Source organism: Oncorhynchus mykiss, chromosome 17 (genome assembly GCF_057628025.1).
Source record: "Oncorhynchus mykiss isolate SJ-2025 chromosome 17, ASM5762802v1, whole genome shotgun sequence".
Lineage (NCBI taxonomy): Eukaryota > Metazoa > Chordata > Actinopteri > Salmoniformes > Salmonidae > Oncorhynchus > Oncorhynchus mykiss.
Genome location: NC_143038.1, coordinates 5124655 through 5150833, shown reverse-complemented (window position 1 = coordinate 5150833; position 26179 = coordinate 5124655). Strand labels below are relative to the sequence as shown.

General features: G+C 41.8%; 1 protein-coding gene across 50 annotated transcripts in view; it reads right to left on the bottom strand.

Annotated features, from left to right (window-relative positions):
• The window catches only part of LOC110493517 (regulating synaptic membrane exocytosis protein 1), a 106764-nt gene that overhangs the window by 12890 nt on the left and 67695 nt on the right, over nt 1-26179 (bottom strand). For 3 of the 50 annotated variants that reach the window (XM_090204587.1, XM_090204611.1, XM_090204610.1), the window contains 16 exons: nt 25346-25445; nt 23998-24121; nt 23330-23376; nt 23086-23201; nt 21227-21357; nt 20690-20861; nt 19776-19929; nt 18194-18347; nt 13811-13924; nt 13110-13172; nt 10422-10511; nt 9501-9578; nt 8861-8929; nt 6075-6178; nt 5177-5280; nt 4076-4236 (listed from right to left, as the gene is read on the bottom strand). In XM_090204587.1, coding sequence (XP_090060713.1) covers nt 4076-4236; nt 5177-5280; nt 6075-6178; nt 8861-8929; nt 9501-9578; nt 10422-10511; nt 13110-13172; nt 13811-13924; nt 18194-18347; nt 19776-19929; nt 20690-20861; nt 21227-21357; nt 23086-23201; nt 23330-23376; nt 23998-24121; nt 25346-25445 — 1781 coding nt within the window. Of the gene's footprint in view, nt 1-3639; nt 3793-4075; nt 4237-5176; nt 5281-5781; nt 5836-6074; nt 6179-6499; nt 6614-8860; nt 8930-9500; nt 9579-10421; nt 10512-11367; nt 11491-12369; nt 12448-13109; nt 13173-13810; nt 13925-18193; nt 18348-19355; nt 19416-19775; nt 19930-20689; nt 20862-21226; nt 21358-23085; nt 23202-23329; nt 23377-23738; nt 23796-23997; nt 24122-25345; nt 25446-26179 lie in introns of all 50 variants that reach the window. The other 47 variants (XM_090204564.1, XM_090204595.1, XM_090204565.1 and 44 more) reach the window with 43 other exon arrangements.

Below are 26179 nucleotides of genomic sequence, written 5' to 3'. Positions count from 1 at the left end.
TATTTGATGATACAGTGGTAGCAATATATGGTTATAACATCTACAGAAAAGACAGGAATGCCAAAGGTGGAGGTGTGGCTGTTGTTATTCAGAACCACATTCCTGTAATGCTTAGAGAGGATCTCATGTTAAATACTGTTGAAGTAATATGGCTACAGGTTCATCTGCCTCACCTAAAGCCTATTCTGGTGGGAAGCTGCTATAAACCACCAAGTGCTAACAATCAGTATCTGGATAACATGTGAAATGCTTGATAATGTATGTGATATCAATAGAGAGGTACATTTTCTGGGTGATTTAAATATTGACTTCGCTTTCAACAAGCTGCCCACTCAAGAGAAAGCTTCAAACTGTAACTACTGCCTGCATCCTGGTTCAGGTTATCAATCAACTACCAGGGTAGTTACAAACACTACAGGAATGACATCATCAACATGTATTGATCACATCTTTACTAATGCTGCAGAAATTTGCTTGAAAGCAGTATCCAGATCCATCGGATATAGTGATCACAATATAATAGCCATAGCTAGGAAAAGGTCTTACAATAAGATTTGTAGTGATTCTTATGTTGTTGATATAAATAATATTTGTTGGTCCGTGATGTGTAATGAGGAGCAATCAGATGACGCACTTGACACATTTATGAAATTGCTTATCCCAGTTACTAATAAGCATGCACCCATGAACAAAATTATTGTAAAACTGTTAAATCCCCATGGACTGATGAAGAATTGAAACATTTTATGGTTGAGAGGGATGAGGCAAAAGAAATGGCAAACAGGTCTGGCTGTACAACCAATTGGCAAACATACTGCAAATTGAGAAATCATGTGAGTAAACGGAATAAAAAGAAGAAACTACACTTTGAAACAAAGATAAATTATATAAAGAATGATAGTAAAAAGCTTTGGATTACCTTAAATTACATTTTAGGCAAAAAGGCAAACTCTGCTCCATCATTCATTGAATCAGATGGCTCATTTATCACAAAACCCACTGATATCGCCAACTCATTTAATTATTTTTTCATTGGCAAGGTTAGCAAACTTAGGCATGACATGCCAGCAACAAATGCTGACACTACACATCCAAGTATATCTGACCAAATTATGAAAGACAAGCATTGTAATTTTGAATTCCGTAAAGTAAATGTGGAAGAGGTGAAAACATGATTGTTGTCTATGAACAATGACAAGTCACCGGGATCTGACAACGTGGATGGAAAATTACTGAGGATGATAGTGGACAATATTGCCACTCCTATTTGCTATATCTTCAATATAAGCCTACTAGAACGTGTGTGCCCTCTGGTCAAATTGTGTTTGACCAGACACAATGCTATTTTACAGTAAACAAATTGACAACAGACTTTCAGTGCGCTTATAGGGAAGGACATTCAACAAGCACAGCACTTACACAAGTGACTGACAATTGGCTGAGATAAATTGATAATAAAAACATTGTGGGGGCTGTTTTGTTAGACTTCAGTGCGGCTTTTGACACTATCGATCATAGTTTATACATTTAAAAATGTATGTGTTATGGCTTTACACCCCCTGCTATATATTGGATGAAGAGTTACCTGTCTAACAGAACACAGGGGTTGTTCTTCAATGGAAGCCTCTCCAACAAAATCCAGGTAGAATCAGGAATTCCTCAGGGCAGCGCTCTAGCCCCTTACTTTTGAAAATCTTTACTAACAACATGCCGCTGGCTTTGAGTAAAGCCTGTGTGTCTATGTTGCAAATGACTCAACACTATACATGTCAGCTACCGCAGTGACTGAAATGACTGCAACAATTGAGAAAGAGCTGCAGTTAATTTCAGAATGGGAGGCAAGGAAAAACTAAAAGCTTTGTATTTGGGACAAATCATTCACTAAACCTCAACTAAATCTTGTAATGAATAATGTGGTAATTGAGCAAGTTGAGGAGACTAAACTGCTTGGAGTAACCCTGGATTATAAACGGTCATGGTCAAAACATATTGATACAACAGTAGCTAGGATGGGGAAAAGTTTGTCCACAATAAAGCGCTGCTCTGCATTCTTAACAGCACTATCAACAAGGCAGGTCCTACAGGCCCTAGTTTTGTCGCACCTGGACTACTGGAAAATTGCAATTGGCTCAGAACAGGGCAACACGGCTGACATTAATAATATACATGTCAATCTCTCCTGTCTCAAAGTGGAATGGAGTGGAGGAGAGATTGACTTCATCACTACTTGTACTTATGAGAGGTATTGACATGTTGAATACCTCTCATGCATACCCCACAAGACATGCCACCGGAGGTCTCTTCACAGTCCCCAAGTCCAGAACAGACTATGGGAGGCGCTCAGTAGTAAATAGAGCCATGACTACATGGAACTCTATTCCACATCAAGTAACTCATGCAAACAGTAAAATTTGATTTAAAAAAAACAGATAAAAATACACTTTATGAACAGCGGCGACTGTGAAGCAACACAAACACAGGCACAGACAGATACACACAATAACATACGTACTATACACACACGTACACGTGGATTTTGTGTTGTAGGTATGTGTTGTAGTAGAGTAGAGGCCTGATGGCACACACTTAATATATTGTGAAATCTGTTGTGAATGTATTGTAATGTTTATAAAATTGTATAACTGCCTTCATTTTGCTGAACCCCAGGAAGAGTAGCTGCTGCCTTAACCAGTCTTCATTATACTGTATGAATCCAATATCTTTTATCAGGTACCTTCAAACTGACCTGGAGCCAGTCTGCAGCAATCTGAGAAACCAGCGAACAACCCACCACATTCCATTCTCTCTCTAGTCCACAATAGCTATGATCTATCTCTTAGAACGTATGTCAAAGGCCTTGGGCCCTCTGTTTTATAACCACTCTGTTTGGATTGACGCACACACACACAAACACACGCACACGCACACACGCACACGCACGCGCACACACACACACACACACGCACACACTTAGAAAACATTAGGCTGTTAATAAGGGCCTGCCCAGAAGAGGCTCAGGGGATTGGGTCATTTGTCCGTGTCAGCAGGCAGGCTGTGGTGGACTAGACTGGTCAACCGTAGGGACGTTAGGGCTGTGCGGGGAGGGAAGTTATGGGTGGGGTTATGTGAGTGAGGCTGTTGGGGTTATAGGACTATGGGATGGTTGGCTAAGAGAGTATAATAAGACTGTGCTGGATTTGAGGGGACACTCGTTTGTACATGTAAAGCAGAGGTGTCAAACTCATTCAACGGAGGACCGACTGCAGCAAGTTTTTGGTCTTTCACTTCAATTAAGACCAAGAGAACCAGGTGAGGGGAGTTCCTTACTATTTAGTGACCTTTATCCATCAATCAAGTACAAGGGTGGAGCGAAAACCCGCAGACACTCGGCCATCCTTGGAATGAGTTTGACACGTGATGTATAGCCAGGTAGGTTTGAGGGGACACTAGGTGACAGTCACAGTAGGTGGTTGAGGCTGTTTACAGGTCACAACAAGATCAATGGGGTTACGGGGACCATGCTTAGTGGGTACACAGCGATTATGTGAGGTCCCTAAAATATGGGCCCTTGTATGCCATGGCCCATTGTAGGTCCCTCCATCCCGTGACGGAGCGAGGGGCATTTTCTCTTTTCTTTACCTGGCGTCTTTGGGGTCCCCAGACACAGTGTGTCTCCTCCTCTTCAGCTCTTGAGAGAACCGTCTCTTCCCTGCTGCCCTCATCCTCTCCTGCTCTCCATTCATCCCCCACGAGATCCTCCTCTCCTTCTTCTCGTCCTCTAAAGACTTGGACCTGTGTCCATTCATTTTGGGTTTCCCCACCGTGTGTGTTTGTGTGTATGCAATGCAAGTATTCACAGAGAAACACGATCATGCAAAAAGATTGAAACGTGCACCAATTAGCATGCAGAAAAAAGACAGACGAAAGGAACACAGACTGATAAAAGAACGGGCATGCAGGACTGACAGAAGAACAAACTCTACAATATGCTTTTGATTTCTTCAATATCTTCAATTGGTTCTTGATGCCCAATTACCTTGTAAATGATCTTGTAAGAACATAGCGGGGTACCGACCTGAGCCGCCCGCGCGGGCGTTCTGATTGGATGGACATGTAGGAGGTGCTGCTGAGGCGTGAGGCACTGCTGGCGCGGGATAGGGCCGACGCGTCACTCATGTCGCTGTCTGACGAGCGGGCCGACACGTTGTCAGAGCTCCGCCGCTGTTCCGCATACATCTGAAGGCGGTGAGAGAGGAGAGAGGAAGATAGTTACTGTACATAGTTACTGTACATACAGTAGGTCCAATAAAATACTGGTGTCTAGCTGAGGTTTATGTGTAGATCTCCAACAGTGGTGGAAAAACGACCCAATTGTCATACTTGAGTAAAAGTAAAGATACTTTAATAGAAAATGACTCAAGTAAAAGTGAACGTTACCCAGTAAAATACTAATCGAGTAAAAGTCTAAAAGTATTTGGTTTTAAATATACTTAAGTCTCAAAAGTAAAAGTAATTGCTAAAATATACCTAAGTATTAAAAGTAAAAGTAGAAATCATGTCAATGACCAGAAGGCACTATTTTCTTGTTTTTTAAATTTACGGATAGCCAGGGGCACACTCCAACGTTCAGACATCATTTACAAACAAAGCATTTGTGTTTTGTGAGTCCGCCAGATCCGAGGCAATAGGGATGACCAGGGTTGTTCTCTTGATAAGTGCATGAATTTGACCATTTTCCTGTCCTGCTAAGCATTCAAAATGTAACGAGTACTTTTTGGGTTTCAGCAAAAATGTATGGAGTAAAAAGTACATTATTTTCTTTAGAAATGTAATGAATTTTTTTTTTAAGTTGTCAAAAATATAAATACTCAAGTAAAGTGCGGATACCCCAAAAAGCTACTTAACTAGTACTTTCAAGTATTTTTACTTAAGTACTCTAAACCACTGCTCCCCAATACCCAAAGTGGCATCTGTGTTGTAACTGACAATGAAAAAGTAATCAGCATGGAAAACTCTCCAACTTTTTATATGTGGAGGACAGTGGCCATCTTGAACGACAGTTAATATATTGTAGCTCTAGGTCTAGAACTATATAACTACAACAGAGTTGTAATGTTAAGGTGGACCAGGAAATAGTGCCTGTCTTCCAGCAGAGAGATGCAGCAACAGTACTGACCTCTCGTTTGGTCTTGAGGTCCGTCTCGGGGTCATGGGATGCTGAAGGCCGGTAGGAATGTACTTTCATGTTCATCTGTCTGGCTCGCTCCTCTACTGCTAGAGCTGTGAGGAAATGGCTTAATTCATGAATACAGTAATAATACAGTAAATTACACGAGAAACATGCAACCTCTCAAGTGAATGACAGTGAAGGTGAAGGATGTAGGGTGAAGTTGCTCCTAGACGCTGATCTTGGGTCAGTTTTTCATTTCCCCTACTTATGTTTAAGGTTAGGTTTCGGGGAAGGGAAATCTGATCCTAGATCTGTACCTAGGGGAAACTACACCCGGGAACAAGGTGAACAGAGGAACAGGAGGTGATTGGAGGTGTTAGACAAGTGTACAGTACTCTAAGTGTCATTGCTCTATTTGAACACTAAGTGGCGCATGCTGTGCATCACTTTCATTAGATGTCATGTATGGAATACTACAGCGTGCACAGAGGGTCATAATTGTTGGGGGATATAAAGAGGGAAAAAGCTCATCACATCTACTGGATAGAAAGGGTCTAAAATCTAAAACATAATATAAAGTTGGGTCAGATACAGTCGTGCCATAGAATTACCTTTTTCATTAGGTTTACTCGCATCAAACGGTTTATTATCTACAGGTATATTTTCTTCATGTACATGGAGGTAGAAGAGAATGAGGAATGTAAAGAAACAGAGAAGACTGAGGAAGAGTACTCAGACAAAATGGTTTTGATTGGTCGTAGTTGTAGTACGAGACACATCATGACACGCACAGACAGACAGACAGACAGACAGACAGACAGACAGACAGACAGACAGACACACACAGACACAAAGACACACAGACACACAGACACACAGACACACACAGTCCTTGACAACCTACCTTGCTCTACACTACTGCTTCTGGCAGGAACCTGTGGCAGCTGTCTGCCCCTGCGACCTGACTGGGGAGTCCCCGTAGGAGGGGAGGGGCTGTGGGTGTGTGTTCTGAGGGAGAGAGAGAGAGAGAGAGAGAGAGAGAGAGAGAGAGAGAGAGAGAGAGAGATGAGGCAGAAAAAGAGAGAATAGGAGAAAGAGAAATGAAATACAAGTGAATGAGTTCAACTCCTCCACAGTAGGCCCATTCCAGCATATATAAAACCCAGGGTGGCTACATCCTTGACCATACACAAGAGGGAACAGATGGGATTGGTTTACTGCTCCCACAACCAATAAGAGCAGCAGAACAGTGAGGTATAGGGAGCACAGAGGTCAAAACAGGACAAAGGGGTACAACAAGGGGGTATATTTTAGGGCACCAGCATGCACCTGTCCTGTCGTGGTGAGTTAGGGGCAGATCCCCCCAGGGGTGTCTGGTTAAAGGGACGCAGCGGTCCCCCTCTCCCCCTACTGCCCCTCAGTATAGAGGTGGGCTGGATACGACTGGCATCAACAGGCCACGTGGAAAGAAAAGAACAAACAAACGAAAGAAAGCTAAATTATATAAATGGTAAAGAATGTAAATCATATAAAACATAATGAAGGACCTTATGGCCCACAATGTAAATCATATACAACATAATGAAGGACCTTATGGCCCACAATGTAAATTATATACAACATAATGAAGGACCTTATGGCCCACAATGTAAATCATATACAACATAATGAAGGACCTTATGGCCCACAATGTAAATCATATACAACATAATGAAGAACCTTATGGCCCACAATGTAAATCATAAAAACATAATGAAGGACCTTATGGCCCACAATGTAAATCATTAACAACATAATGAAGGACCTTATGGCCCACAATGTAAATCATAAAAACATAATGAAGGACCTTATGGCCCACAATGTAAATTATATACAACATAATGAAGGACCTTATGGCCCACAATGTAAATCATATACAACATAATGAAGGACCTTATGGCCCACAATGTAAATCATATACAACATAATGAAGGACCTTATGGCCCACAATGTAAATCATATACAACATAATGAAGGACCTTATGGCCCACAATGTAAATCATAAAAACATAATGAAGGACCTTATGGCCCACAATGTAAATCATATACAACATAATGAAGGACCTTATGGCCCACAATGTAAATCATATACAACATAATGAAGGACCTTATGGCCCACAATGTAAATCATATACAACATAATGAAGGACCTTATGGCCCACAGTGTAAATCATATACAACATAATGAAGGACCTTATGGCCCACAATGTAAATCATAAAAACATAATGAAGGACCTTATGGCCCACAATGTAAATTATATACAACATAATGAAGGACCTTATGGCCCACAATGTAAATTATATACAACATAATGAAGGACCTTATGGCCCACAATGTAAATCATATACAACATAATGAAGGACCTTATGGCCCACAATGTAAATCATAAAACCATAATGAAGGACCTTATGGCCCACAATGTAAATTATATTCAACATAATGAAGGACCTTATGGCCCACAATGTAAATCATAAAAACATAATGAAGGACCTTATGGCCCACAATGTAAATGATATACAACATAATGAAAGACCTTATGGCCCACAATGTAAATCATATAAAACATAATGAAGGACCTTATGGCCCACAATGTAAATTATATTCAACATAATGAAGGACCTTATGGCCCACAATGTAAATCATATAAAACATAATGAAGGACCTTATGGCCCACAATGTAAATTATATACAACATAATGAAGGACCTTATGGCCCACAATGTAAATCATAAAAACATAATGAAGGACCTTATGGCCCACAATGTAAATTATATACAACATAATGAAGGACCTTATGGCCCACAATGTAAATCATATAAAACATAATGAAGGACCTTATGGCCCACAATGTAAATTATATACAACATAATGAAGGACCTTATGGCCCACAATGTAAATTATATACAACATAATGAAGGACCTTATGGCCCACAATGTAAATTATATACAACATAATGAAGGACCTTATGGCCCACAATGTAAATTATATACAACATAATGAAGGACCTTATGGCCCACAATGTAAATCATATACAACATAATGAAGGACCTTATGGCCCACAATGTAAATTATATACAACATAATGAAGGACCTTATGGCCCACAATGTAAATCATATACAACATAATGAAGGACCTTATGGCCCACAATGTAAATCATATACAACATAATGAAGGACCTTATGGCCCACAATGTAAATTATATACAACATAATGAAGGACCTTATGGCCCACATTGTAAATTATATTCAACATAATGAAGGACCTTATGGCCCACAATGTAAATTATATACAACATAATGAAGGACCTTATGGCCCACAATATAAATTATATACAACATAATGAAGGACCTTATGGCCCACAATGAACCAGAACACAATAAATGAAGGACATAACAATTCAAGACAGAACTGGGGCTATGGGTCTACTGACAGTACACCTTAACAACGCTCATTTAGAAAAGGTTTTGCTGTGCTGATAAACTGCATTCACAGCAAAGTCACAATTTGTAACAATTCAGATTGACATCAGACGTCAACACATTCTAGATTTGAAGAGCGACGATCTCCATCCAGATAGAGGACAGGATGAATGAGGGTGTATGAGAGAGGGATGGGGTGAATGAATGAATGAATGAAAGAATGACCTTACCTGTCAGCCTCCAGGCCTTTCTTGCTGTTACCTCTCTGACTGTCAGGTCTGCCCAGGCTCCCTGACTGCCTGTGGCGTGGAGGACATGAGAAGAAGACAAAATGGAGGATGGGTAACCCGATGGAGAAACTAAACTAAAGACGAATCTTGAATGTGCGTTTTATTTCAAATAAAAGAGATGCTTTGGCAGAAAGGATTTTGTTTAAAAAAAAATGTTTGATGCAACATGTTAGACGACTATGTTGCACTACTACATTGCTTGCTACTAACTGTTCAGAACAGAAACATCACAACACCATGACAACAGAGCACGTGGAAGTCAGATGTGTAGCAGAGGAAACAGGAAGTCAGATGTGTAGCAGAGGAAGCAGGAAGTCAGGTGCAGGTCATTAAGGTGAAGCAGCAAGAGGAGCAGTAACTACAGCGTTACAACAACCCACCAGCTTACACTGTAATCTAGAACATCTAGGAAAGCTATAAAGTGCAGGGTTAGGGTTAGGTTTAGGGCAGGGCTAGCGCAAGGGTTAGGCTTATGGTTAGAGGAAATCTTTAGTAGCCACGCAGTGCTAAGCAAGTACAGTAGCAGGACTGCAGCTTGGGTCCTGGGAGGTAAGGGTAGGGCTAGGTCGGTACCCAGTACCTTTCTTCCTCTGGGGAGGCCTGCTCTACTAAAATCCTGGGGCCTGCGGGCTGTCTGCGGGGCAGAGAGTTGGAGCATCTGGAGGTGTGGTGGGGTGAGGCATCCCCCAGGTGGGGAAACAGGGAGAGGGACACAGTGAGGGAGGGCTGGGTTCATGTTAGTTTAGAACGAGCTAAAATCATTGGGATTCCCTGGCAACTAGAATGCCTCTGCTGGCCAAAACAGTCAGTGACAGTAGGTGTGAATTATTGTGCAGGTCAATGTGAAAGAGCTGTTATTGTGTAGTCACTGTGTTGCTCAACACCTCTCAATATACACTGAGGAGCTAGTGGTGAACAAAATTGATAGATAAGATGTATGACAAGAACGGGTGATGTTGTGTGATGTTGAATCTTTGTTGATTCAACGTATTGGTATACTCTGGGAAAATAGAACACTCAAATTATAGTTTTTTTACAGTATTTGCGAGAATTAAGAACGTTCAACTACTAAAGAAACATTGTAAACCTAGAAAAGGAGGTGCAGTAGGTTATCTCCTATAGAGGAGGATGGTGTGTGTGTACCTGTCTTTATCAGGAGAGTAGAAGTTGGTGTGTGTGTTACCTGTCTTTATCATGAGAGTGGAGGTTGGTGTGTGTGTTACCTGTCTTTATCATGAGAGTGGAGGTTGGCGTGTGTGTGTACCTGTCTTTATCAGGAGAGTGGAGGTTGGTGTGTGTGTACCTGTCTTTATCAGGAGAGTGGAGGTTGGTGTGTGTGTACCTGTCTTTATCAGGAGAGTGGAGATTGGTGTGTGTGTACCTGTCTTTATCAGGAGAGTGGAGGTTGGTGTGTTGTGTGTACCTGTCTTTATCAGGAGAGTGGAGGTTGGTGTGTGTGTACCTGTCTTTATCAGGAGAGTGGAGGTTGGTGTGTGTGTACCTGTCTTTATCAGGAGAGTAGAGGTTGGTGTCAGGTCTGAGGCAGGTGGTGCTGGCACTCCTCACCCGGTCCAGACTGGGCTGCAGATCACTACAGTAGCACAGAGGGAAGAGAAGGAAGGGAAAAGAGGAAGAGGTGGGACAGAGTGAAAGGAAGCGTGCAAGACAGAGGGAAGGTAGAGTGAGAAAAAAAACAAAGCAAGAGAGAGAATCGAGGGAAATAAAGAGTCCAAGACAGAAGGAAGGAATTGCAAATAGAGGTGGGAGGGGGAAACGAGAGACAGAAAGAAAAGAAGGATCAAACATTAGATACAGAACAAACTTGTAAGGGGGTTGTAAACCTCCATTCATTACAATAGCGGTCCTTTGTGGCCATACTGTACAGTCAGTCCACCTGATGGGGAGGTTGGAGCGTTGCCATGGGAACTTGCTCTTGGTGGAGGAGGAGAGTGGACTGGGTGAAATTTGCGTGAGCAGACATACTATAGCACAAATACTCTCTATCACACACACACAATATCTTTCTCTCTCCCTTCTCTCTGGCAGGGAGCCTACTACAGTCGAGGACCTTGTCATTTGTCATGTCATGGTCTTTGTTGCGGCCATGGATGTCAACACAACACTGGAAAAGATACTGTGTCCAACTGGCATCACATGCCTCACATGACACATAGCCCCAATGTATTCTATGGTTTGCAGTGTGCCAATAAGGACTTAGTTGTTCATTGTTTAATACAGTCAACCCTGTTGTATGTCCTGTGGTCTTACACACAAGTTGAGGTTAAGGATGAGCATTCGATCCCTCACAAAGGGATGGACGGTGGAGTGCAAAGGCAGGCCTGTTGGGCGGTGGGAGAGGGTCACCCGTGGGGTCGGGGGTGGAGAGGTGAAGTTCGTTGGGGGTGGAAGGGCAGAGGACGAAGGGAGCGGGGCAATGGGTTTCTTACCTAACGGTGACCTCATCAGTGAACCTGAGCACACGGTGCGTGAGGACGCTACGGGAGGCGGGACCGCCCCCTCCCTGATGCCCCCGGGGAGGCTTGCTCTTTAGGCATGCAGGGAGGGTGTTGCTACACGCGCGTGAATCCGTGGTAGATGGTATAGACGCATGCAAGAAAGGGAAAGAAAAACTAGATTTGACGTGCATGCCAAAGGAATGAGAGGACAAATAATGAACCACGATAAAGACGTACAAGGAAACCCAACAGTGGCACTGAAGTCAACAAACAAACCATATAAAAAGAGCAATGCAATAAATATATCAGATCTCTGGAGCTTGAGGCACGGAGGAGGAACATCCAGGTTTGACACCAGAATATCACATCTACTCCATCCTAATCCCCATTCTCAGTATTTCCTCTCCCCAACTACTGTGTAGTGATGGGGGATTGTCTGATGGAGGCCCAAGACATAGATGACAACAGAGGACACGGTGAAAGTAGGGATGTAGGGATGGGGGATTGTCCTGCCGTTCATTATATGTATGGAGATTAAATGTAATGCTGATTATATAAATCCATCTAGACAGATTTTAATGTGTCAAAGCATTATAGCATGGGGAAACCAAGCATGTAATATATCTACTGTATATAGGACAGTACATAGGATTATAGTTTTAAAATATACAGTGAAGTACTACTATAGTACTACTGTAACAGATCTGGTCCAGGGTCATCATATTATAATCAATAATAATTTGGTGGACGCTTATATTTGTCCAATTGGAAATGTGTTTTTTGCATATCCCAACTCCCCCTGAGACACCCTCGGAGAGTGGTACCACATCGAATCTGTAAAGCTCTGTTAGGGGTCGGTGTGGGGAATCAATTACGTTGAGAGAACGTTGATACAACATCATAAGCCACAAAATGTCAACGATGAGTTGAGTTCAGGTTTTGGGGAAGAGTAAAAGGGAAAGAGAGCAGGGTTTTCTTATTCTACTCTCTTACCTGTATATGTCCTTGTGTATACCATTGACTAATAGGGGCATTTTGGGTGGTAGTGTATTGCTCGACCTAGCTACGCCCCTGTGTAGTTATTTGAGTGTAGACCGTGCATTGATTGAGGGGGGAAAAAACAGAAGAGGGGAAAAAACAACACAATTCTATAAATAAAACGTCCAGGCAAAAAAATAACATTAATCTGCTATAGATAAAATGTTCAGACAAAAACGTAATTCACCAAGAGCGATTTTCATACTATTCTGAGATAAACGATAGAGCTATTCTGGAATCTATGATAATCTGTTTAAAACCCAACATAAACTCAATGTTTTTATGGTGTCATGGAGAGTGTGTGGTACTACGTTTGACCTCTCGGGTGAAAAAAGAAGTCCCTTTGTGTCCGGAACGAATTCATCGATATTCTAAAACTAGATAGAGCTGAATACATTACGAAGACGACTTTCACATTGTCCACCTTTCTATGCAGGTAGACAAAAAGCGAACATTGATGCAGCACATGGAATAGGTACACATCACATTAAACAAAAACATTGCCACGTGATACATAACATACACTTTCTATATCACAACCATAGACTGTAGTATCACTGACCGAGATAACATGGAGCTGTGAACATTGAGTGACAATGCAAAGAACGATGGGTAATACAATAGAAGAAAGATGGTGGGTAGGGACGATAACAGTAACAGTCTCTGGCTTTTTGGTCGTTGTTGTTTTTGTTTACCTGTTTGTGTGCAGGCACTCGGCACTCCCGCCTCGGATAGACCTGTGCATCTCGAGGACCTCACTGTGATTGCCATGGCGATGGGTGAACCGAACAACCAATCAAAAACAACAACGTAAGAGGATGGTCAAATCAGACAAACCCGCTCATGAGAAATGAATGAGAAGAAATCATGAAATCATAATTTTGATTCAGCATCAATAATAATAAATATGATATTCAACTTTTAGTAAGAGACTTTTGCATTAGACTGTTAGTCGTATTAGTGATTATTAGTATAGAACAGTACTAATGTAGCCTGCTATTCCACTTGTCCTTGGAGTATCCGACACTTTCAACCTCAAAAATTAAAAGCTAGTTGTCAACCTCTTTGAAATGATTGGGCATAAAGGAATACTGTACTTCTACAGGTATTTGATTGCAAATTAGCAAAATAAGAAGGAAACCATGTCGGCATCAACTCCTATATTGTACTCAAAGCTCTTCTCAAATTAGATACTCCAAAGTATATCCTTACTGTACACAAACACTGGAACTTCACTGCATAACCTACACACACTCTCTCCCTGCCATAAACCACCAAACTATTCTCAGACCGGCTGTCATCTTAAACTCCCTGATACAGTACCTACAGCATCTAAATTCTAACCTCCTCCCTAATAAACAAAGGCCACCAGCCACCACTGTCTGGGTGATGTTACCTGTCCTCGGAGTACTCGTAGTCTGAGTCCCCGGAGCGGTGCTCCCCGTGGGAGTCATGGTAACGAGAGGGGGAGCAGGTGTGGTGGCGGTTCTGATGGATCTCATCCAGACTCCTGATGGGGTAGGACATAAAGAGGAGTGTTACTGAGGTTTTGGTTACAGAGTGTTACTGTGATAACATTTTGCTAATAACGTTGGTTATGTCATAGTGTGGACATAAAAGGAAATTGATTTGAGCCATGAGAGTGTGCTGAAGAGTTAACCCGGGGGTATGAATGAATGTGAACAATAGTGAAGACATGAAAACTATGAAATAGCACATATGGAATCATGTAATAACCAAAAAAAGTGTTAAACAAATCAAAATGTATTTAAAATGTTAGATTATTCAAAGTAGCCACCCTTTGCCTTGTTAACAGCTTTGCACACTCATGACATTCTCTCAACCAACTTCATGAGGAATTGACGGCGTTCCCACATATGCTGAGCACTTGTTGGCTGCTTTTTCTTTACTGTGTGGTCCAACTCATCCCAAACCATCTATTTTGGGTTGAAGTTGACGGACTATTCAGACCAAATTACAGATTTCCACTGGTCTAATGTCCATTGTTCGTGTTTCTTGGCCCAAGCAAGTCCCTTCTTCTTATTGGTGTCCTTTAGTAGTGGTTTCTTTGCAGCAATTCGACCATGAAGGCCTGATCCACGCAGTCTCCTCTGAACAGTTGATGTTGAGATGTGTCTGTTACTTGAACTCTGAAGCACTTATTTGAGCTGCAATTTTTGAGGCTGGTACTGAACTTACTGAACTCTGCAGCAGAGGTATCTCTGGGCCTTCCTTTCCTGTGGCAGTCATCATGAGAACCAGTTTCATCATAGCGCTTGATGGTTTTCCCGGATTGACTGACCTTCATATCTCAAAGTAATGATGAACTGTCGTTTCTCTTTGCTTATTTGAGCTGTTCTTGCCATAATATGGACTTGGCATTTTACCAAATAGGGCTATCTTCTGAATACCACCCCAACCTTGTTACAACACAACTGATTGTCTCAAACACATTCAGAACGAAAGAAATTCCACAAGATAACTTTTAACAAAGAATATAATGTAAAATATATTTTGATTTGTTTGTCACGCCCTGACCTTAGAGAGATTTTTTTTTCTCTATTTGGTTTGGTCAGGGTGTGATTTAGGGTGGGCATTCTATGTTGTCTATTTCTTTGTTTTTGGCCAAGTATGGTTCCCAATCAGAGGCAGCTGTCTATTGTTGTCTCTGATTGGGGATCATACTTAGGCAGCCCTTTTTCCCACTTTCTGTTGTGGGATCTTGTTTTTGTATAGTTGCCTTGTGCACTGCAATACTGCACGTTTGTTACATTCTTTGTTGTTTTTGTTGTAAGTTTCACTATTAATGAATGTGGAACTCTATGCACGCTGCACCTTGGTCCGATCCTTTCAACAAACATAACATTGTTTAACTTCTCTAGGGTAGGGGGCAGCATTTTGAATTTTGGATGAAAAGCGTGCCCCAATTAAACTGCCTTCTACTCAGGCCCAGAAGATAGGATATGCATATAATTAGTAGATTTGGATAGAAAACACTAAAGTTTCCAAAACTGTTAAAATAATGTCTGAGTATAACAGAACTGATTTGGCAGGCGAAAACCTGAGAAAAATCCATTCAGGAAGTAGGATATTTGTTGTTGTTGTAGTTTTCTATTCAATGACATTACAGTATCCAGTGACTTAGGACTCAAATTGCAGTTCCTATGCCTTCCACTAGATGCCAACAGTCTTTAGAAATTGTTTCAGGCTTGTAATCTGAAAAATTAGAGAGTAAGAGCAGTCTGTATGAGTGGACCCTGCCGTGTCACAGAGCTTTTTCATGCGCACGACCGAGAGAGTGCCTTTCTTGTTTACCTTTTATATTGACGATGTTATTGTCCGGTTGAAATATTATTGATTATTTAGGCTAAAAACAACCTGAGGATTGAATATAAACATCGTTGGACATGTTTCTATGAACTTTACAGATAATTTTTTAATATATTTTTTTAGGTTTTCGGATATAAAGAGAACAAAAGGAACATGTATTGAATAAATGTATGTCTTCTGAGTGCAACCACATGAAGATCATCAAAGGTAAGTGATTAATTAACATACCCTAGAGAGGTTAACACTTTTTTGGTTACTACATGATTCCATGAGTGTTATTTCATAGTTGTGATGTCTTCACTATTATTCTACAATGTAGAAAATAGTACAAATAAAGAAAAACCTTTGAATGAGTAGCTGTGTCCAAACCGGTACTGTATATATACAGTGCATTGCAAAAGTATTCACCCCCTTTGCGTTTTTCCTATTTTGTTGCATTACAACCTGTAATTTAAATTTTTATTTGGATTTCATGTAATGGACATACACAAAATAGTCCAAATTGGTGAAATGAAAAAAATTACTTGTTTCAAAAAATGAAAAATAGAAAAGTGGTGTGTGCATATGTATTCTCCCCCTATGTGATGAAGCCCCAAAATAAGATCTGGTGTGCAACCAATTACCTTCAGAAGTCACATAATTAATTAAATAAAGTCCACCTGTGTGCAATCTAAGTGTCACATGATTTGTCACATGATCTCAGTATATATACACTGTTTTGAAAAACCCCAGAGTCTGCAACACCACTAAGTAAGGGGCACCACCAAGCAAGCGGCACCATGAAGACCAAGGAGCTCTCCAAACAGGTCAGGGACAAAGTTGGGAGAAGTACAGATCAGGGTTGGGTCATAAAAAAATATCAGAAACTTTGAACATCCCACGGACCACCATTAAATACATTATTAAAAAATGGAAAGAATATGGCACCACAACAAACCTGCCAAGAGTGGGCCACCCACCAAAACTCACAGACCAGGCAAGGAGGGCATTAATCAGAGAGGCAACAAAGAGACCAAAGATAGCCCTGAAGGAGCTGCAAAGCTCCACAGCAGAGATTGGAGTATCTGTCCATAGGACCACTTTAAGCAGTAGATTCCACAGAGCTGGGCTACACGGAAGAGTGGCCAGAATAAAGCCATTGCTTATAGAAAAAAATAAGAAAACCCAGTTTGGTGTTTGCCAAAAGGCATGTGGGAGACTCCCCAAACATATGGACGAAGGTACTCTGGTCAGATGAGACTAAAATATATATTTTTGGCCATCAAGGAAAATGCTATGTCTGGCACAAACCCAACACCTCCCATCACCTCGAGGACACCATCCCCACAGTGAAGCATGGTGGTGGCAGCATCATGCTGTTTGGATGTTTTTCATCAGCAGGGACTGGGAAACTGGTCAGAATTGAAGGAATGATGGATGGCTCTAAATACAGGGAAATTCTTGAAGGAAACGTGTTTCAATCTTCCAGAGATTTGAGACTGGGACGGAGGTTCACCTTCCAGCAGGACAATGACCCTAAGCATGCTGCTAAAGCAACACTCGAGTGGTTTAAGGGGAAACATTTAAATGTCTTGGAATGAAGTAGTCATAGCCCAGACCTCAATCCAATTGATAATCTGTGGTATGATTTAACGATTACTGTACACCAACAGGAACCCATCAGCCTTGAAGGAGCTGGAACAGTTTTGCCTTGAAGAATGGGCAAAAATCCCAGAGGCTAGATGTGCCAAGCTTATAGTGACATATCCCAAGAGACTTACAGCTGTAATTGCTGCAAAACGTGGCTCTACAAAGCATTGACTTTGGGGAGGGTGAATAGTTATGCACGCTCAAGTTTTCAGTTTTTTTGTCTGATTTCTTGTTTGTTTCACGATAAAAAATAATTTGCATCTTCAAAGTGGTAGGCATGTTGTGTAAATCAAATGATACAACCCCCCCCCCCCCCCCCCCCCCCAAAAAAAAAAAAATTTTCTTTTATTTTAATACCAGGTTTTAAGGCAGGGAAAGAGAAAAAAGAGAGAAATAAAGAAAAAGAAGAGAGAAAGCGAGAGAGAGAGAGAGAAAGAAAGAGAGAGAGAGAGGGAGAAAGAGAGAGTAAGATTGAGTGAGAGCAAGAGAAAGAGGGAGAAAGCGAGCGAGAGAGAAAAGGAAAGAGAGAGAAAAAAGAGAGAAAGAAAGAAAAAGAGAAAGAGAGCGAGAGAGAAAGAAAGAGAGAAAAAGGAGAGGGAGAAAGAGAGAAAAAATAGAGAGAAAGAGAGAGATGAAGATAGAGAACAAGAAAGAAAGAGAGAAAAAAGAGAAAGAGAAAGAGAGAGAGAGAAAGAAGAATGCAGATGTGTGTGGGTGTAGTCTCATCGAGAACCAGGCAGCGTGACAACAACGTGATTCCGATGTATGGCTGCGCAAGACTAGTTTAGGTATATCTGTGTGATACAGAAGCTGCAGCTACCTCTGCATGGGGACGTGTGCAGGGCGGGAGCGGGCCCTTGTTATGTCCTCGCGGTGAGGGGACACAGATCTGGAGCGGTGCTGGGCCAGTCTCTGCTGCTCTGGGACAGTCAGGGTGCTGTTCCTCTCCCTCTCCCTCGAGTTACGCTCTGCACCTACACACATACGGAGGAGGAATCAGCATGTTACCTGCTGACAAAATGTGTCAGTGTTAGCGCCGCCACTCAACATTCACTACGCCTTCTGGTGATCGCTTGGTTTCCCCAAAACTACAGAGATCATGCTGGTGCTCAGCTTCTATTAATACAGTCGCCCATAGCCGCTCTAGTCTAATCAAACCCATGCCACGTGAGGGGGCTGAGAGGACAAATTATACAGACTGCAAACTGTTGCACATCAGAGTGGGATATTTTACACTGGAAGTTTTTTGGTTACATTTGAAGTGTTGCATTGGATAGTTACACCAGGTATTGAGTTAACTTGTGTACCGGACTGTTTCTGCATTCCATAAAGTTACCCCATTGCCAGCTTGCAATGGCAACCAGGCTAAGGCAGAAACTGTCTGGCACCCAGGCTAAGTAGCCTTATACCCTTTTTGAAATAGCCGAGCCAGAACAGCACAGTTCATGTTGACCCTATGGTGCGAATCAGGCACTGGTTTATACACCATATCCTTGTCTTGTTGTCTTAAGTCACTACTACTTCAGGCTCTACTACCAGACATGCAGGTGACAGCGTCAGTGGAATGGACAGCGACATCACGGCTCTATAGCTCCATGCACTCAGTGCTCCCAGTGGATCTGCTCTACAAGCTGCATTACTACAGTCCGACAGAGGAGGAGAAAGGATGTGTACAGTATCATGGCAGAACACATACCACAATAGAATTGTAGTAATACCATAGTATCGTTGTAGTATACGTTGGTATTACAAAGGGCTGTAATCAGAGTTAGATCCAAAGTGTGGGGTAAAATTGGGAACCAATGACATTTTTTCCCCAATGTAAAACATCTCTGAGGTTGTCAGTTGGGATCAAATGAAGTAGCCCATGGTTAGATAGGCTGGGGTATGAGAGGAGCTGTAAAGTGGTCACACCTCTCTCCTCCAGTGCTGGACTCTCACTACTTGAAGCTGGGTAACAGTAACCATGCCCACCCACCCACCTTCAGATACTACCGCTATACCTGTATCATCAAACTCTGTGTCAATGATGCGATGGGACCCTGCACAACAGTGGATAGACACGCACACACACACACAAGGTAGGGTTACACACGCATAGTAGGGTAGAGGGTTTACACACAGCATGGTAGAGAGTTTACACACAGTAGGGTTGAGAATTTCCATGGCAGTTGCGATCGATCTCGCACACACAGGAAACAAGTTCATAGGAAGTTCATCTTGGCATACTGTAGCAGGGAGAATCTATAGCCGAGGTCAGTGTCAATACACCACACACACACAATGTATATACTGTACACACATACACACACACGAACGCAAGCATGCAAGCACACACACTCTCTCGATCTCTCTCACACACATACGCACGCGCGAACACACACACACACAACAAGACTTACTCTGTAGTTTCTTGCTGGGGCTGTCGTGAGAGGCGTGTCTGCGTGGGAGGTAAGGGGATGGCTGGGGCAGAGGTAGAGAGGACACGTCGTGGGTCTGGAGTTTATACCAGTGAGGGACGTCGTCCAGCAGGGCAGTCTCCAGCTCTATCAGGATCTAGGAGTGAGAGGGAAGAGAGGGAAGAAGGAGGAGGAGAGAAAGTCAGAGACATACAGAACAAGACAACGTCAGCATAGAGGGCACGATGGCGTCCATCTGTGGTTCTCTGTGCGTGTTTGAGTTTGCAAGTGTGTGTGGATACGTGCAAATGAATGTGTGTGTGTTTTGTTTTCTGTGTATACTGTTTCATTTCAAGTTTCATTTCGAGTTTCATTTCAAAACAATATACAGTATATTCATTTTCACAAATGTTGGTAAATTAGCTTTCGTTGTTTAAAGAAATGATCAACGAGGTCTTATCCAGAATGACTTAGTGAGTGCATTTATCTTAAGATAGCCAGGTAAGACAACCACATATCACAGTCAAATATACAGGACAAATATAAATATACAAATATACATTCCATTCCAGCTAACCAATATAGCATATAGCATTTTGCAAAACAGCAAAAGATTCATACACATCTAAAATCTATTAAATACAAATCTGAGAACAGTAACAATTTACACACAAATATAATATCTATGAATAAAATATGAGAACAGTAATAATTTACACAAAAATTAAGATACTATTCAAATGTGCTATAAACAGTATGTATGTATGTATGTATGTATGTATGTATGTATGTATGTATGTATGTATGTATGTATGTATGTATGTATGTATGTATGTATGTATGTATGTATGTGTGTGTGTGTGTGTGTGTGTGTGTGTGTGTGTGTGTGTGTGTGTGTGTGTGTGTGTGTATCTTACCTCTCCCAGGAAGTCACTCTCCTCCTCCTGTATTCTAGGTTGGTCCCAGACAGTGATCTCCAACATGCGTTCTCTGAAGTCCCTGCGGTGGACGTGGGAGTACAGGAACGTCTGGTTCCACTTGGGCCCAGCGCTCTTCTTTACCGTCTTGGTCCTGCGCTTGCTCTTATCACTGGGAACATGACAGGGGAGAAGGCAGAGGAATGTTAGGAGAGGGAAGACGAACCTTAGAAGGAGAGTCAACGGAAGTCAGCGAGTCATGTATGTAGCTGTCACATACTGTCCCCAAATAAGGGTCTGTGACTCACTATAAGGATGATGAAATATAACAGAAAACTACATAGACAGGAAGCAAATCAGAAGAGAACGTGTTGACAGTGTGTTTAAAGTATATTGGTTACTGTTACATAAAAAAAACAATCTGTTTATGTACAATGTTGAACCCCTGTACTTGTAATATACTTCAGTAATTACTGTGTGTTTACACAGGTATAACAACTACTTAATGTTAACCCTAGTAAATTGAGACCGGTTTACCTTCGGTCAGGGAGGAAGTACATCTTGACGTAGGGGTTCCTGGGTCGCCCGTCCGGTCGGGGGGGCAGGTCTATGGCTTGAAGGACGTTGACGATCAGTTGATGGCCCACTTTGTCATACCACAGCTTTACCTATGAACAACATCATGGGATTAGATGAATGTGACTGAATGAATCCAGTTAGAGTAGACCATTGGTTGTGGATTACACAGGACATTGTGAAAAGTGAAATATAGGCCATTTATCATTCTGTCTGACTGTTTGTTCGTAAATCTGTCCGCCCATCCACACATCCATGTATCCAGCCCCCCCCCCCCCCCCCCAGGTACAGTCCAGTATAGTCCAGTATAGTCCAGTCCAGTCCAGTATAGTCCAGTGTATATCCAGTACAGTCCAGTATAATCCAGTATAGTCCAGTGTAGATCCAGTATAGCCTAGTACAGTCCAGTACAGTACAGTATAGTCCAGTACAGTCTTGTGTAGATCCAGTATAGTCCAGTGTAGATCCAGTATAGTCCAGTACAGTCCAGTGTGGATCCAGTATAGCCTAGTACAGTCCAGTACAGTACAGTATAGTCCAGTACAGTCTTGTGTAGATCCAGTATAGTCCAGTGTAGATCCAGTATAGTCCAGTACAGTCCAGTGTGGATCCAGTACAGTCCAGTATAGTCCAGTGTAGATCCAGTACAGTCTGGTATAGTCCAGTACAGTCCAGTACAGTACAGTCCAGTATAGATCCAGTACAGTCCTGTATAGTCCAGTGTAGATCCAGTACAGTCCAGTGTAGATCCAGTACAGTCCTGTATAGTCCAGTGTAGATCCAGTACAGTCCAGTGTAGATCCAGTACAGTCCTGTACAGTCCAGAGTAGATCCAGTACAGTCCAGTGTAAATCCAGTACAGTCTTGTGTAGATCCAGGACAGTCCAATATAGTCCAGTATAGATCCAATACAGTATAGTCCAGTACAGTCCAGTATAGTCCAGTACAGTCCAGTGTAGATCCAGTACAGTCCGGTATAGTCCAGTCAAGTCCAGTACAGTCCAGTAATAGTCCAGTATAGTCCAGTAATAGTCCAGTAATAGTCCAGTATAGTCCAGTATAGTCCAGTACAGTCCAGTATAGTCCAGTATAGTCCAGTAATAGCCCAGTAATAGTCCAGTATAGTCCAGTAATAGTCCAGTATAGTCCAGTAATAGTCCAGTATAGTCCAGTATAGTCCAGTAATAGTCCAGTAATAGTCCAGCAATAGTCCAGTATAGTCCAGTAATAGTCCAGTAATAGTCCAGTATAGTCCAGTATAGTCCAGCAATAGTCCATTATAGTCCAGTAATAGTCCAATGTAGTCCAGTAATAGTCCAGTAATAGTCCAGTAGTAGTCCAGTGTAGTCCAGTATAGTCCAGTATAGTCCAGTATAGTCCAGTAATAGTTCAGTATGTTCCAGTATAGTCCAGCAATAGTCCAGTATAGTCCAGTATAGTCCAGTAATAGTCCAGTAATAGTCCAGTATAGTCCAGTAGTAGTCCAGTTTAGTCCAGTATAGTCCAGTAACAGTCAAGTAATAGTCCAGTATAGTCTAGTAATAGTCCAGTATAGTCTAGTAATAGTCCAGTATAGTCCAGTATAGTCCAGTATAGTCCAGTATAGTCCAGTAATAGTCCAGTATAGTCCAGTAATAGTCCAGTATAGTCCAGTAATAGTCCAGTATAGTCCAGTATAGTCCAGTATAGTCCAGTAATAGTCCAGTAATAGTCCAGTAATAGTCCAGTATAGTCCAGTAATAGTCCAGTAATAGTCCAGTAATAGTCCAGTAATAGTCCAGTAAAGTCCAGTGTAGATCCAGCAAATATCCAGTACTCACAGAGAGCTGTCCAGGCAGGATGACGGGGAGGGCTCTGAGGGTAGCAGGGCTGGTGGGGGACATGACCGATATGGAGGGACGCTCCATCTTCTGAGACTCAAAGGAACTGGAGCCTGCTGCCAGGGGAAAGAACCAGGATGTGAAAGACTCAAACAACTTAGTGGGTAGACAGTACTGTATATTAACACCAATTAACTATGCCGTTTTATTCATCAAGGAAAACCAAAGCTTTGTTGACACTTACTCGATTCTAAAGGAGGATGGGATGTTTCTGGAATTCTTGGTATGTCTCTGTAAGATGGGAGGAAGATTACATCAAACGTCTGCACAGACCTCTGCAATAGCCACTGACCAACAGCCATCACCAACCTCCATTTGATACAGAGTGCCAGCACATACAATACCTCAATCGTATGTTTGTTTGTATCGAAAAGGAAAAACACAGACACGTATACAAACTGGGTGTTGGGTTAGAGAGCGGTAGTTCATACCCACACAGGAGAGAGACGTATGGGTTGAGAGAAGAGAGGGAACTTGCCTTATAAGGGTTTCTCTAAGGTCTAGGATGTTAGGGGTTACATCAGGGTTAGGCCTCAGGGAAGGACTACCGTACGACATAGTGGTCACTATGTCCACAATAAGTATGTACTTACTGATACGCTCTATACACCTTTCTCAAGAAGTTATTGGAAATGATGCGGTGGATAGATCTTTTAGGTAAAGAAGACAATGGTCGTCAACATTTCACTTCAAAATTAGAAATAGTCAGAAAAGGGCCCACAACAGTCGCAATATAGTAATAATAGTCCAAAATGGCAAATGCAGTGCAAAATAGTCACACAATAGTTGCAGTGTATCGCACAACGATTCCAAAATGGGAATTTAGCATTTCACACAGGAAGTCAGTCTTACCCAATAGGCCTTGAGACAACTATTTCCACTTGAGGCTCCGCCTTGGATTCCAGAATGATGTTGTACACTTCCTTCTTGGTTGCTCCCGGCAACGACTTCCCGTTCCACTGCAGTACCTCATCACCTGGAAAACAGGAAACAAGATGGCCGACATTAAAACAGCTGATTCATGGGTAAGCATGGAGCCTAGGTTAAAGATAACAAAGGTTAAGACAATGTAATAATTCCTTGCAGAAGTGTTAGAAAATAAACAAAATCATTGGACCAGCGCCGGAGTGAAAATGACTAGAAGTGAATGTTACCAGGTACAGAAAGTTCACCATCAAAGTGGAAAATAAACACAATCGTAGTGTACTCAGCAAACTAAAGCAGAATTGTTTAACTGTCATTCAATTTATTTAAATGTTTTTCAAATTATTGTTAAAGGAATTATATTACTCTATGTTTTAATATCCAATTAAAATTAAACACTCTGTCCATTCATAAGGACTTGTAAGACCCTTATTCTATAATAATAGACATAGCCCAGTCTCAAAATCAAACAGCAGAGTTTATTCTCGAGAGTACTCCCCACGATACAGGTTACCACAGGTTATAAACTGAAAATGACGTCATTAGTTCCAACACCAACCCGTGCCATCTCCGTTCCAGTACAAAGGCTGTATCTCAAGCCTTCCCACATCCGTCTCCCTACCAATTTAATATAATTTACCAGTCAAGGTTTTCTCGTGTAGATAAGCATTCTAGCCAGTCTGATTCATTTGTACCATGGAACAGACAGTCATTGTTCTAACTCTTGACCACATTCACACACACATTATATTCAGTACTGGGATCAAGAAAGAAAACTCAAACATTTACAGCAACATAATAGTATTCAGATTAGTACATATACAGTAACATAATAGTATTCGGATTAGTACATATACAGTAACATATTAGTATTCTGATTAGTCAGTCCTGATTGTAATGTATACATAATTAGTCACCATTGATAAAAATTCCCTTAACAATTATCTACAGCCACTTTATTACTTGATGTCCCGACCACTGGTAACGTTTTCAAAGCCAATTCTGTAGAATCAGCAACAGCGCTGGTCAAATTAATGTGTTTGTTTTCTAACGCTGGCGCATGGAATTATTACGTTGTCTTAACCTCTATTTTTTTCAACCTAGCCTGGTCGATTTACTTAACAACCTCTATTCACAACACAAAGTGTTCAGGTAGAAATGGTAGATTTTCCCAGCTCAAAAAGAACACACAGACAATTTCACAGAGCTCCCAGACTGACGACACTTCTCCACCAGATAACCCTGAATGTCTGAATGTTGTTTCTACGCTGCTTACCAGCTCGTAGGTGGCCAACAATGTCCGCCAGACTTCCTTTCTTGACTTTGGTGATGAAGGCCCCCAGTCTCCCTGTCTCTGTCATCTTCCCACCCACAACCTAGAAGGGGAACAGAACACGGGCTGTTCAGACACAAGACCAAGGTCAGTATGAAGGTATGACAATCTGGATACCGTCCCAGCTGAGTACAAATCTACAGCATGTCCCCATAGTTTCCTTTATTACATACTCCTGTGGATAGTACACTAGCATCACTTACATTTCAGTCATTAAGCAGACTCTTATCCAGATCAACTTACAGGATGTCACGCCCTGGTCGAAGTATTTTGTGTTTATTTTTATTTATTTGGTCAGGCCAGGGTGTGGCATGGGTTTTTGTATGTGGTGTGTTGGGTTTGTAGCTTAGTGGGGTGTTCTAGTGAAGTCTATGGCTGTCTGAAGTGGTTCTCAATCAGAGGCAGGTGTTTATCGTTGTCTCTGATTGGGAACCATATTTAGGCAGCCATATTCTTTGGGTGTTTTGTGGGTGATTGTCCTTAGTGTCTTGATGTCCTTAGTGTCCTCTGTGTTAGTTTGCACCAGTTTAGGTTCACGTGATGTTTATTGTTTTGTATTGATTCGTGTTTACGTTGTTTTTATTAAACATGGATCGCAATAGCCACGCCGCATTTTGGTCCGACTCTCCTTCTACCGAAGAAAGCCGTTACACAGGAGCAATCAGGGTTAAGTGCCTTGCGTCAGGGCACATCAACAGATTTCTTCCCACACCTAGTTAGCTCGGAGATTCAAACCAGCAACCTTTCGGTTACTGGCCCAACGCTCTTAGCAGCGAG